The sequence below is a fragment of the Ranitomeya imitator genome, chromosome 10, assembly GCF_032444005.1.
Source record: "Ranitomeya imitator isolate aRanImi1 chromosome 10, aRanImi1.pri, whole genome shotgun sequence".
NCBI lineage: Eukaryota > Metazoa > Chordata > Amphibia > Anura > Dendrobatidae > Ranitomeya > Ranitomeya imitator.
Window position 1 is genome coordinate 24,676,805 of NC_091291.1, and position 12,920 is coordinate 24,689,724.

At 44.5% G+C, this 12,920-nt stretch overlaps 1 protein-coding gene across 2 annotated transcripts; it reads left to right on the top strand.

Annotated features, from left to right (window-relative positions):
* Positions 1–654: 654 nt before the first annotated feature.
* LOC138650865 (phospholipase A2 inhibitor gamma subunit A-like) lies at positions 655–12,697 on the top strand. Of its 2 annotated transcripts, XM_069740714.1 has the most exons (4): positions 1,982–3,168; positions 3,557–3,673; positions 10,992–11,138; positions 11,703–12,697. In XM_069740714.1, exons 1-4 carry the CDS (start codon positions 3,111–3,113, stop codon positions 11,891–11,893), a joined length of 513 nt encoding a protein of 170 aa, XP_069596815.1. In that variant the 5' UTR covers positions 1,982–3,110; the 3' UTR covers positions 11,894–12,697. The 2 variants fall into 2 exon arrangements, with proteins under 2 accessions (XP_069596816.1, XP_069596815.1); XM_069740715.1 differs by lacking the exon at positions 3,557–3,673 and having other exon boundaries at positions 655–3,168.
* The last annotated feature ends 223 nt before the right edge of the window (positions 12,698–12,920 follow it).

The following is a 12,920-nucleotide window of genomic DNA, read 5'->3' on the forward strand; positions in this document are numbered from 1 at the left end:
AGCTTAGGAATAGAAAGACGAAGGAATAAAAAGAAAAATATCGCTGGATTCAGGAAAAAAAAGTGACGTTAACATACAATAAAAATAAATAATGATGTCAAGTGTACGGGTCCTCTTTAACCATCTGTCCTATAGTTTATTATACCAAATATTCAACCCCAATAAAATAATAAAGCCTATACTCAACTCCCGTGTTGGCGCCATTCCCGCGGTGTCAGCACTTGCTCTCCCTGGGGTTGTGATGCGGTGTTAGGACATGTTACACCGGGATCCAATCAGTGCTGCCATCACTGTCTCCGCCTCCTGTCGAACAGGAAGAGAAAGTCTATGCTGCAGCTGATCTCGGACTTCCTCTTCCTCTTCAGGTCAACAGGAGGCGGGGACAGTGATGGCAGCGCCAATTGGGCACCGGCGTCACATGTCACGACACCTCATCACAGTGCTGATACCGCGGGAATGGTGCCAGTACGGGAGTTGAGTATAGGCTTTATTTTATCGGGGTCCAAAATTTAGTTTAAGAAGGGGTTGTCGTAGTAGTGGACAACCCTTTTAAGGAAAAAGCCAGCAGTCATTTTTTTTTCCTGAATTGGCATTGCTGGTAGTTTTGGCATCTTTTTTTGTTCCAGCTCTTCCGCCGCCGCCGTCTTTTTCATATGTCGATCATCTTCTAACTGAAGCAGTCTGAAAAATAAATATGTTTCTTCCTTTAACGACTTCATGGTTTGAAGCCATTAAAAAAGTTGCAAAAGATGGAACATCGTTTTTACATTGTTTGTGCGTTAAGTTCATTTTATTCCGCAATATTTTTTTTTCAGGCAGGTTCCAGGTGGTATCTTCCTGAAATAGACATTGTTGATTTTTTTTCAGCAGGTACTTGGGAGTTTACGCTCAGCTTTCCTTCCAAAAACTCATCAAGAAAACCTTTCAAGAATAAAGTGAAATAAACAACTTTCAGTAAATTTTTCCTAAATTTGTAATTTCTAATCTTCTCTTATACTTACAGATTTTAACTGGTAATTAAATAGTTTTATCCACTTTTAATTTCCCAAGAAAAAGACTAAAGAGAACATAGAACAATCATTGATGATGCCCTAAAAATACTCAACCAGAAGGCATCAGCTGTAGGAACCTTGGATTTTCCATGGTGGAGGTTGAACGCCTCTAGAACCCAACAGCTTCTGTTTCCGAACAACTTGCTATTTTTTTCTAAGGTGACATTTTGTTTTTTCTCACTAATAATTCTTATGACTTTTCTGATCAATATGAGTCTCCCAGAGGTTATCAGCAACGTTAAAGATTATGTAAAGGAACCAGTTTTTCGAGTAAAGGAACAGGTTTTTCCAGGAGAATTGGCAAGTATCATCTGAGACATGTCTTCATTTTAAGGGGGACGATGTTAGGACAAATTTTCCTTCTGATATTTGTTTTTTCTTTCACTTCTGTCATTATTTTAAGCCAAGAAATTGGAATCGAAACTCCAAAAAAGTCACAAAAAAGTTGGACATTTCTCCAAGGAATTTAGCACCATACTAGTAAAAATGCAAAAGTAGCGCAAGGAGATACCACGACTCTTATAGGACAGGATGTTCGTATCCGAGCACATTTTTGAAAATCCTATTACAGGGTGTTGTCCCTCGTTTAGGACAATGAAAGGCGAGATAATTAACCCTTTCCGTTGAACTTCGATTTACATAATATGTCTGCAAGGTGTGGATACTTAGTATTGGCTCAGGAATTTAGAATTCTCCATACTTGGCGCAGATGTATTAAAAAGTAAATTTAAAAAATGAAAAATGTTAAAAAATAAAAATTAAAATCCTACCAGATCCCATTTGTTTTCCCTAGTTCAAAAGTAAAGAAATTAAAAATAAATATACGGTACTAAATATTGTCAAGTCTGTGAAATATAAAAATATTTTATTAAACGTGAAAAAATATATATTAACAAATGAAACTCCAGATTTTTTGCTTTTTTTTTTGGTTACTCTTCTTTTCCTCCAAAAGTACAATAAATAGAGATCAAAACATTTTGCGTGAATCTCAAAAATACAGTACAATAAAACTTCATATAAACCTGAAGAAATGGTTTTAATTAAAACATTAGCTCGGCAAACAAAAAAGCAAGACATCTTAAAGTTCCATCAACAGAAAAAGAAAGAAAAAGAGGTAAACATCAGATTTTTTTTAAAAGGGTTATTCCCATCTTCCTAATTGACTATTGTCGGATAGACCTTGTAAATAGCAGACAATTTTGGCATTTATCACTTGTTCAAACTTTAAGCTGTTCTTGAGATGTTATTTTTTTGGACATCTTGTTGTCATGGACTCCGACCACCTCTATTAGACGACTTACAAATTATTTTTCAACTATACTTGTAAGCGCAGTTTTGAAGTTAGGAAGGATCGTCGGATTGCTCGTTTAACCTCTTAGTCCTGCCCTGTTACAGTTTAGCGCTTACAAGCTTTGTAGTGGTCGGTTTCCTAGACAACGAGCTGTAAACAAAAGGAAATAAAAGAGTCAATATGTCAAACTTTACTAAGCAGCATACGTCAAGGTAATCTTTATATGTAATGTAAAAATATATTTTTTTAATGAGACTTTAGAAGTTTTCAAATTATAGAAAATCCAACTAATTCTAATAACACAGTAGATGTTTTATCTTTTTTCTATTTTATGTACTGAATCTGTACCTGTACCTGAATCTGTATGTGTGGACATATGTTAGAAACGACCCATGATATCATGGACAATCCCTTTAATTACAGTTTGTAATTGGAGTATATAGAAGAAGACTTAAAGTTTATTAGGAATGTAAACTTTTCCCATGTATGACGGGTCAGACTAAACGATGACTTCAGAAGAGACATTCCAGGACAGATCTGACATAAAGCCTCAAGGGTAAAAGCTGTTAAGAAGACATATGTCGCGCCTTGTACCGTCCCTGATCCACACCCATTCCTCGGTTTCATTGTTCATACCCTTCTTTTTTGCCGTCACTCTCTCACACACCTAAATTCCTTAAGTCAAAGAGCAGGGACTTTCCAAAACGAGTCCAAAAAACGATTCAGACTCCACCGGACATAAACTGATACAATTTAACCTGGTGTTTATGAAAATGGAGTCTCTTTTTGGAATTTTGTATCTGATTTTGGCTTTTACGGCAAAAGGTAAGAACGTTCTAGATCGTTTCCTGGCTAAATGTATTGTGTGTTTATAGTTAGGAGCAACTTATAAGAACATGATAGGGGAAAGCCTTAAATATATGGTGCCCAAGTCTAGATGCCATTTGCTCCCATTGATATCTGTGGGCACTGATTGGCGATACTGGGTGCTGTGCTACAACTACCTTTTCAATGGCTATTGATTCACTAGATATTTTTGCCAGTAACAGCACCACCCTTACCAGCTGGTCATAATGGGTATTGCAACTCAGCCTCATTTACTTTTGGCTAATCTCATGTAACACTACAGAGTGAAAAGTTGGATGTTTTTTGTGTTTATATTTTTTTTTGGAAAACATTTTCTGAAATTCTCTTTCTTGGCAATGATTTTTAGGACACTGCATTTCCTGCCAGCTGTGTGTGACGTCCATGGCTCAGACCTGCACGGGCGTCAGTGTCATCTGCCCCACAGATTATGTTTGTGAATCAAGGTTCACCAATATTACCATAGGTAAATTATTTTTTTTCTTTATTCCTGATCTTCGTTTTTTTTTATTCGCTTCTCTGTAGCATTTTCTTCTTTATCTTCTTTTCCCTTTTATCTCCTTCTCTTCTTTTTTCTCAGCCAAAACTTCATTCCCTTCATATTCTTCTCAGTCAGTACTTAATTCCCTTCTGTTAGGGGTCGAGTTACCGCCTCTGCACAGGGGGAATCTCAGGCCATCTCCGCTGCGGTCTCCCATTCTTCTCCTGCCGCAGTGGAGCTTGCTCAGCAGAGACGTCGATCCCAGCGTCTCGCTCAGTCTGACTCTGTGCTTAGAGTTACTGCTGGGTTTCCTGCTTCTCCCATTGAAGTCAGTGCTGGGCAGTGGCGAGCGGACGTTTCTGGGGCTAAGTCCTGCTTTTCACATTCTGAGCATGCCCAGAGTAAGATCTCTCAGTGGAGATCGAGGGTCACATGATCAGATACTGCAGCTAAGGTCCTTGTAGCTGCTAGGACTAAATCCTGCTTTGCACACTGAGCATGCCCAGGGCGAGATCTCTCAGTGGAGGTCCAGGGTCACATGCTCAGGTGCTGCAGCACTCCATTGGTCCTTCTTTGGAAGGTCCTAAACATGCTGCAGCTATTTAAGCCTCGCATGGCCGCACGGCCATGCGCTAGTATTGTCTTTTGTAAATGTGTGTGTGTTGTGAGTGAAAGTCGCTCTTTAAAATCCCCTCCCTATTGTATGACTGCTCGCGGAAGGTGGGTGATTGTTACCTAGCGCCCGACTTAGCCATCAGCACGGTACACACATTACAGCGTCTTATTGCTGTGACCGCCAGTGCGGCGCCGTGCGCTTTCTCTGCGCTTTCCTAACCCAAGCCTGGGTGGTTAGTGGCGTCCGCCAGTGCGGCACTGCACGCACTCTCCTGCCTCTAAATATATTCTCTTGGTGCGGTACCGCGGCCCTGTGACTCAACAGGGTTTGCTTCCTTCACACTGGGTGAAGTTAACCCAAGTGTGTATTCATATTGTACCACCATCTCGTCAGTCTCTACTAGCAGCAGGGTTTTCACCTGCACGGTGGACCTCGGATGGCGAACGCACCTAATACCATTACACCTTATACTTGGTGCGTTCCGCCAGTCCTAACATAATACTAGCGCCAAGGTCTGGCTAGTAATGACGGACGATCAGCGTTCACAGCGGTACATCCAGCAGCTGGAGGGAAGGTTGGCGGCTCTTGAGCGTTCAACCTCAGCTGTGGATGTTACTGCTGTCGCTGTTCAGGCTGCAAGTGTGGCTGCAGCTACCTTGTCCACTGCCGCCCCTGTACCGACGCTATCTCGCCTCCCGCTACCAGAGAAATTTTCTGGTGACAGTAAGTCCTGTAGGGGTTTCGTGAGTCAGTGCTCAATACATCTTGAGCTTCTGGCCTCTCGTTTCCCTACAGAGCGGGCTAAGGTGGGCTTTATCGTATCTTTATTGTCGGACAGGGCGTTGCAGTGGGCTACGCCGCTGTGGGAGCGTGGCGATCATGTGGTGCAGAGTGCTCCGTTATTCCTGAGCACTCTGAAACAGGTCTTTTTAGGACCTCATGTCACCCATGATACGGCGCTCCAACTGTTGGCATTGACTCAGGGCTCGTCCTTGGTCAGCCAGTTTGCCGTCCACTTCCGCACGCTAGCATCTGAGCTGGAGTGGTCGGATAAGGCCCTTATTCCTATATTTTGGAGGGGGCTGGCTGACCACGTTAAGGACGCCCTGGCCACTAGGGAGATTCCTGCCACACTGGAGGAATTAATAACAGTATCCACTCGTATTGACCTCCATTTTCACGAGCGGAGGTTAGAGCGAGCCCAGTGTAGGCAGAGGTTTCGGCTGGCTCCCACCTTCGCCAAACCTTTGGAATCTCCAGTCCAGGCTCCTGAGTCCCATGAGCCTATGGTAGTGTCACGAGCGGGATCTAAGTCCCGGACCGCTCGTGCACTCCAGGTTTGTCATGTTTGCCAGCAGTCAGGACATTTTGCCACCAGATGTCTCCAGCGGTCGAGGAAACGTCAGCGTCTAGTGGTAGTAGGTGGAGGTGCACTAGACACGGCGACGTTTGCCTCCAAATTATCCTTTAAGGGGACAATAACATTAGGCTCATCCTCCCACTCGGTAGACCTCTGCGTGGATTCTGGGGCAGAGGGCAATTTTATGTCTTCTGCCTTCGCCCAACGTCACGCAATACCCCTGGTTATGCTACCTCAACCAGTAACGGTACGAGTGGTGAATGGGTTGACACTGCCCGCACAGATAACACATCAGACCATCCCTTTTACTCTGTCCATGTCACCATCCCATCAGGAGATTATATCTCTGCTCATCATTCCTGAGGGGATTGATGAGGTCCTGTTGGGGATACCTTGGTTATGGTACCACTCTCCTCACATCGAGTGGTCCTCAGGCAGAATTCTGGGATGGGGTGAATCATGTGGGGGTAGGTGTCACCGAGAGTGAGTTCAGGTTGCTACTACAGAGGTACCCGCAGATCTATCCTCTCTCCCCAAGCAATATTGGTCGTATGCAGACGTGTTCTCCAAAAAGGCAGCGGAGACCCTTCCGCCCCATCGCCCCTATGACTGTCCTATTGATCTCTTGCCTGGTGCTGAGCCTCCCCGGGGTCGAGTCTATCCATTATCTCTCCCGGAGGCGGAGGCAATGTCTCAGTACATTCAAGAGAATCTGGCAAGAGGGTTCATCAGGAAGTCAGTGTCACCTGCTGGGGCAGGGTTCTTTTTCGAGCAGAAGAAGAATGGGGAACTACGTCCATGCATAGACTACAGGGGTCTTAACGCTATCACCGTTAAGAACAAGTATCCTTTGCCCTTGATATCCGAGCTCTTCGATAGGCTTCGGGGAGCAAGGGTGTTTACCAAACTAGATCTGCGGGGTGTTTACAACCTGATTCGCATCCGTGAGGGGGACGAATGGCAAATGGCATTTAACACCAGAGATGGGCACTATGAGTATCTGGTGATGCCCTTCGGGCTCTGTAATGCCCCAGCCATTTTCCAAGACTTTGTCAACGACATCTTCCGGGATATGCTTTCCACCTCGGTTGTAGTCTATCTGGATGATATTCTCATCTTTTCTCCAGATATTGACTCCCACCGGAGAGATGTTGGCAGAGTCTTCGACCTCCTACGGGCAAACTCTCTTTATGCAAAGTTGGAGAAGTGTATGTTTGAGCAGGAGTCTTTACCGTTCCTGGGCTATATCATCTCCGCCCAGGGATTGGCTATGGATCCTGCCAAACTACAGGCTGTGATGGACTGGCAAGAGCCCCAGTCTCTTAAGGCTGTGCAGCGCTTTATGGGGATCATTAATTATTACCGCCAATTCATTCCCCACTTCTCAACTCTGGTAGCTCCCTTGGTAGCCCTCACCAAGAAGGGAGCAAATCCCAAAGTGTGGTCTGAAGAGGTCTCCAGGGCCTTTTCTTCTACTAAGTCTCATTTTGCTAGCGCTCCCAACCTACATCGTCCCGATGTCGATAGGCCGTTTATAATGGAGGTGGATGCCTCTTCCGTTGGTGCTGGAGCAGTCCTCTTCGAAAAGGATGCTCAAGGTCGGAAGCATCCGTGTTTATTCTTCTCCAAGACCTTCACACCAGCAGAGAGGAATTATTCCATCAGGGACAGGGAGTTGCTAGCGATGAAGTTGGCTTTCTCAGAGTGGAGACATCTCTTGGAGGGGGCTCGTTTTCCCTTTCAAGTTTTCACAGACCACAAAAATTTGCTATATTTGCAAACAGCCCAGCGGCTAAATTCTCGCCAGGCCAGATGGTCCTTCTTCTTCTTCCGATTCCACTTCACCCTCCATTATCTCGCTGGGGAGAAGAACATTCGAGCTGATGCCCTTTCTCGCTCGGTTGTGTCATCTGAGGAGGAGGAAGGAGAGCCTCGGCTTATTGTTCCTTCTGAGAGCTTGAGAACCGTGGCTCCGGTGTCGCTTGAGTCTGTGCCTCCGGGCAAGACTTTTGTGTCCATAAATTTGTGACCGGAGGTTCTCTCTTGAGCTCATTCCTCCAGGGTGGGTGGACACTTTGGGACAAAAAGGACATCTGAGCTGCTGGCGAGGATGTACTGGTGGCCGCATATGCTCCGAGATGTCAGAGATTACGTTCTGGCGTGTGTCTCATGCGCCAAAAATAAGTCTCCTCGACAACGGCCGTCTGGGTTACTCTATCCCTTGCCGGTGGCAGACAGGCCCTGGGAGATGGTCGGGATGGACTTTGTAGTGGGTTTGCCCAAGTCTCGCGGCTGTACCGTCATTTGGGTTATTACCGATCATTTCTCGAAAATGGTGCATTTGGTGCCGCTACGGTTACCTTCTGCACGGGCCTTGGCAGCGTTGTTCATAAGACACATCTTCCGACTACACGGCATGCCAGACAAAATTGTCAGTGACCGGGGTCCCAAGTTTGCATCTCGGTTCTGGAGAGAGCTTTGTCATCTTCTCAGCATTGAGTTAAATCTCTCTTCCGCATATCATCCCGAGATGAATGGGCTGGTAGAGAGGGCCAATCAGACTCTGGTCACATATCTACGACATTTTGTTTCTGCCAGGCAGGATGACTGGGCATCTTTATTACCATGGGCAGAGTTCGCCCTTAATAACGCTGTAGCCGACTCCACTGGTCAGACACCTTTCCTCCTTAATTACAGCCAGCATCCGCGGGTTCCTGTGCCTATGCCCGTGTCCTCTGCTGACTCCAGGGTGGCAGACTGGGCAGTGGAGGCACGGGACATTTGGGACCGCACTCAGGATGCCATTCGGGCCTCAAAGGAGAGAATGAGGTCCTCCGCCGATGCACATCGGCGCCCTACCACGACCTTTGCTCCTGGCGATTTAGTGTGGCTCTCCGCCCGTAACATCAGGCTGCATGTAGAGTCCACTAAGTTTGCACCTCGCTACTTGGGTCCCTTCAAGGTCCTCGAACAGGTTAATCCTGTGGTCTACCGTCTGGCCCTTCCTCCACGCCTTGGTATCACCGACACTTTTCATGTGTCCCTCCTTAAGCTCGTATACATGTCCTGGTTTTGTGAGTCATCTGCCGGGACATCGGGTTCGTCTACGGATGATTACGAGGTGAACGCTATTTTGGGGTACAAGGTGGTACGTGGTAAAAAATTCTATTTGGTGGATTGGAAGGGTTATGGCCCTGAGGACAGGTCCTGGGAGCCTGCTGAGCACATTCGGGCTCCGCAGCTCATTGCTGCCTTCGAACGTAGCGAGGCCCAAGGAGGGGGGGCCCTATGGAGGGGGGTAATGTTAGGGGTCGAGTTCCTGCCTCTGCACAGGGGGAATCTCGGGCCATCTCCGCTGCGGTCTCCCATTCTTCTCCTGCCGCAGTGGAGCTTGCTCAGCAGAGACGTCGATCCCAGCGTTTCGCTCAGTCTGACTCTGTGCTTAGAGTTACTGCTGCGTTTCCTGCTTCTCCCATTGAAGTCAGTGCTGGGCAGCGGCGAGCGGACGTTTCTGGGGCTAAGTCCTGCTTTTCACATTCTGAGCATGCCCAGAGTAAGATCTCTCCGTGGAGATCGAGGGTCACATGATCAGATACTGCAGCTAAGGTCCTTGTAGCTGCTAGGACTAAATCCTGCTTTGCACACTGAGCATGCCCAGGGCGAGATCTCTCAGTGGAGGTCCAGGGTCACATGCTCAGGTGCTGCAGCACTCCATTGGTCCTTCTTTGGAAGGTCCTAAACATGCTGCAGCTATTTAAGCCTCGCATGGCCGCACGGCCATGCGCTAGTATTGTCTTTTGTAAATGTGTGTGTGTTGTGAGTGAAAGTCGTTCTTTAAAATCCCCTCCCTATTGTATGACTGCTCGCGGAAGGTGGGTGATTGTTACCTAGCGCCCGACTTAGCCATCAGCACGGTACACACATTACAGCGTCTTATTGCTGTGACCGCCAGTGCTGCGCCATGCGCTTTCTCTGCGCTTTCCTAACCCAAGCCTGGGTGGTTAGTGGCGTCCGCCAGTGCGGCACCGCACGCACTCTCGTGCCTCTAAATATAATTCTCTTGGTGCGGTACCGCGGCCCTGTGACTCAACAGGGTTCGCTTCCTTCACACTGGGTGAAGTTAACCCAAGTGTGTATTCATATTGTACCACCATCTCGTCAGTCTCTACTAGCAGCAGGGTTTTCACCTGCACGGTGGACCTCGGACGGCGAACGCACCTAATACCATTACACCTTATACTTGGTGCGTTCCGCCAGTCCTAACACCTTCATCCTTTTCTCTTTCTCATGCTCTACTTTTTCTCAATCAATCTCTGCTTTCCCTTTCTCATTGTTTCCTTTATTTTCCTTTTCAATCTGTAGTTTTTTCTTTCACTTCCCATATTCATCCTATTTCTATTCACTTCCCTTCATCCTTTTCTTTTCAACCACTCCCTTTTTTTACTTCCTTTTCCTCTTCTCTTCCTTTTTCCTCTTCCCATTTCCTTCCTTTTCTCATTCTTTCTCCCCCTCTACCTCTCCATCATCATTCTTGACCTTTTTTCGTTCCCTCTTCTTTTACTTTTCGCACTTCTCTCTTTTTTTTTTCATTTCATTACCTGTCCCCTCCACATCTTCATTTTTCCTTTCTTTCGGTACCTTTTTATCCTTTCTGACCTCCAAAATTGTCATACCTCCTTCGTCATTACTTCCTCTCAATTCCTCTTCTTCTACTGCCTTCTTTTCTATTATTTTTTTATTTACCACTTTGTTTCTTACTCTACTTTTCTTTAATTTCTTTCTACTTTCTCCAACTCTTTTTCATTTCCTTTTACTTTTTTATTCCTTCCTCTTTTCGCCTGGTTCTCTTATTTTCCTTTCTTAAAAGCTACTTTTTGCTTATTCTTTCTCTTCCATCTCTTTCATCTTTCATCTCTTTCATTCCTTCTTCTCTTTCTTCTCCTTTCTTTTTTTGTATGTATTGTAACACTAAATACATAATTCTACAACCACAATGACAGTTTTCGGGTTCTTCTCTCTTTACATGATTGTTTTGATACCCCAATGATCAGAAGAACTAGGACACCATGACACCAAGACACCATGACATACACTTATGCAATGCAGTGAATTATTCGTAGGATTAGGAGTGGAGAAGGTCTAGAAAATAATCTGCCGGACTTTATGGTTCCTTTATTGCAGCGATCGTCCTAGCGTTCATACCACCAGTGGTGGGACCTCCTTATAGCGGACATTTATGATATGTAATAGTATAAATGTCCCAAATGAGAAGTATAATATTTATTCATATATTTCTTTTTCTTCTTTTTCCATTGTTTATAATGCAGCTGGATTAAGCACACAAGAAATTTCAAGATCATGTTCCCCTCCAATCAATTGTAACAAAGCCGGAAGCATGACCATTCCTGGTGGCACTGTCCAGACAAATTCTACGTGTTGTTCCTCGGACAATTGTCTCCCACCAACTCCCACTAGTAAGTGTCCATAGGCTTAGCCTCAGAAATTAGCAAAAGCTTAGCTAAGATCCTGTACAAATGGTATAAGGATGGACCGATGGGTTTCTGGAACCCTGAGTTTGGATTGGCCCAACATGTCCATGTAACACACGATCAGTCACTTCAATTCTCGATGCAAAATTTTGTTGCTTTTCCAATGTTAAAGAAGAATTGGGCATCATCGTTTGGGATTTAAGCTGACCTTGTAGACCCATCTCGATACACCCACACAACATTACGAGACCTTTCCTATTAAAAGTAGGTCTCCATACTGTAAAACCTAATAAAGGTATCAGTAGGAAAAATTATTATAAACTGCCATATGTTAGGTAGATGTTCATTTTTGGGCCCCTTCATTAGTAAAGGATGGAAGGAAATGGAGAATTGAACTAACCTACCGATGGCCCATGCTTGACCATTTCTCTTTCCTCTTGGTCTGCCAATGAAATAATAAAGGAAACCATCAAACAGGCACTTTTTTCTAAAATAAATACAAATATACTTTGAGTTGTTATTCATGGTCATATGTTCTATGTTTTGCAGTCACATTACCTGGCAGTAATGCCACCAATTCCAGCTCTGCGCCCAATGGAGTGAAATGTAAAAGCTGCATCACCGTAAACTCTGACTGGTGCTACACGTCTGATACTATGAGTTGTACTGGAGATGAGATGGCGTGTATCATGCACACAACCAAAATTACAGGTGAGTTGGATAGATGGATGGAAGAATAGTTAATAGATAGGTAAATAATAAATAGATGATAGATAATACATAGATATATAATTAGATAGATAATAGTGCATGATCTGTAGAGCAGTTAAAAAATAATTTTAAAAAATTCAAAATTAAACTCACCTTGCCCCTCGCCTGTCCTGGTGCTACAGGTTCACAACTAGTCGTCCATCAGCTCCAGTCTTCTATTTCTTCACTATTTGGTGTTTCCGCCACTTACCAGGCCTCACACGATGTCATGACTTCATTTAAGATCTTGTCAGTGCTGGAGGTACCAAAGAATTAAGACAAAAGAGAAGACTGGAGCCAGAAGAAAAAAGTGAACCAGTGGAGGATGGGGTGGGGTGCTGCAGCACCAGGACAGGGGAAGGGTGAAGTGGCTGTGATGGGTTCTTTTCACTTTTTTCTTAACATCATTTTTCTTGACTCATTTCAGATTCTGTTAAATCCATTTTTTTTAGTCTTAACTCATTTATTTTATTTCTTTATCTGTTTTTTTTTTCCCACAGGGGTACAAGAAGTCGTGAGGGCTGTTCGCGGCTGCGCCACTCGTTCCCACTGCCTCCGCGCTAGTCAGTCTATGAGCACCAGTGAATTCTCTACAGATAGCAAGTATTCCTGCACTGATGGAAGCGTTTCTCTAAGCACCGGTCTCCTCACCCCAATGATCATGTTCTTTTTGTTTATTAAATTTATTTTGTAATTTTGAAATAGAATAATGGATTTTATGTTGTTGTTTGCGTCCAGTCTATTCCTGTACAGTATTTATATTTCAGAGAATAAAACTATAAGTTGCCTACAAACTTTGCCTAACTTTCCAATTTCTTCTAAGTTCATAGAAATGTAAGTAACGTAGCACTGATTTGTGTAAGATGTAGCAAAACGGGTTTGGGTTTCACTGCTTCACTAAATCTACTCCCCAAACAGATACTCGTTCAGACCAATGTGCATACTTACTAGCAATTAAAAGATGTGGCTGCCTTAGGGCACTTTTTCACTTTGCTACAATTATTTTTAGACCAAAAT

Bases quoted from the DNA above. Each gene is read 5' to 3' on its own strand.
- LOC138650865 (XM_069740714.1), top strand. From the start codon at position 3,111: ATGAAAATGGAGTCTCTTTTTGGAATTTTGTATCTGATTTTGGCTTTT. The intron at 3,169-3,556 runs GTAAGAACGTTC...AATGATTTTTAG, and splicing joins TTTGGCTTTTACGGCAAAAG to GACACTGCATTTCCTGCCAG. The intron at 3,674-10,991 runs GTAAATTATTTT...TTTATAATGCAG, and splicing joins GTTCACCAATATTACCATAG to CTGGATTAAGCACACAAGAA.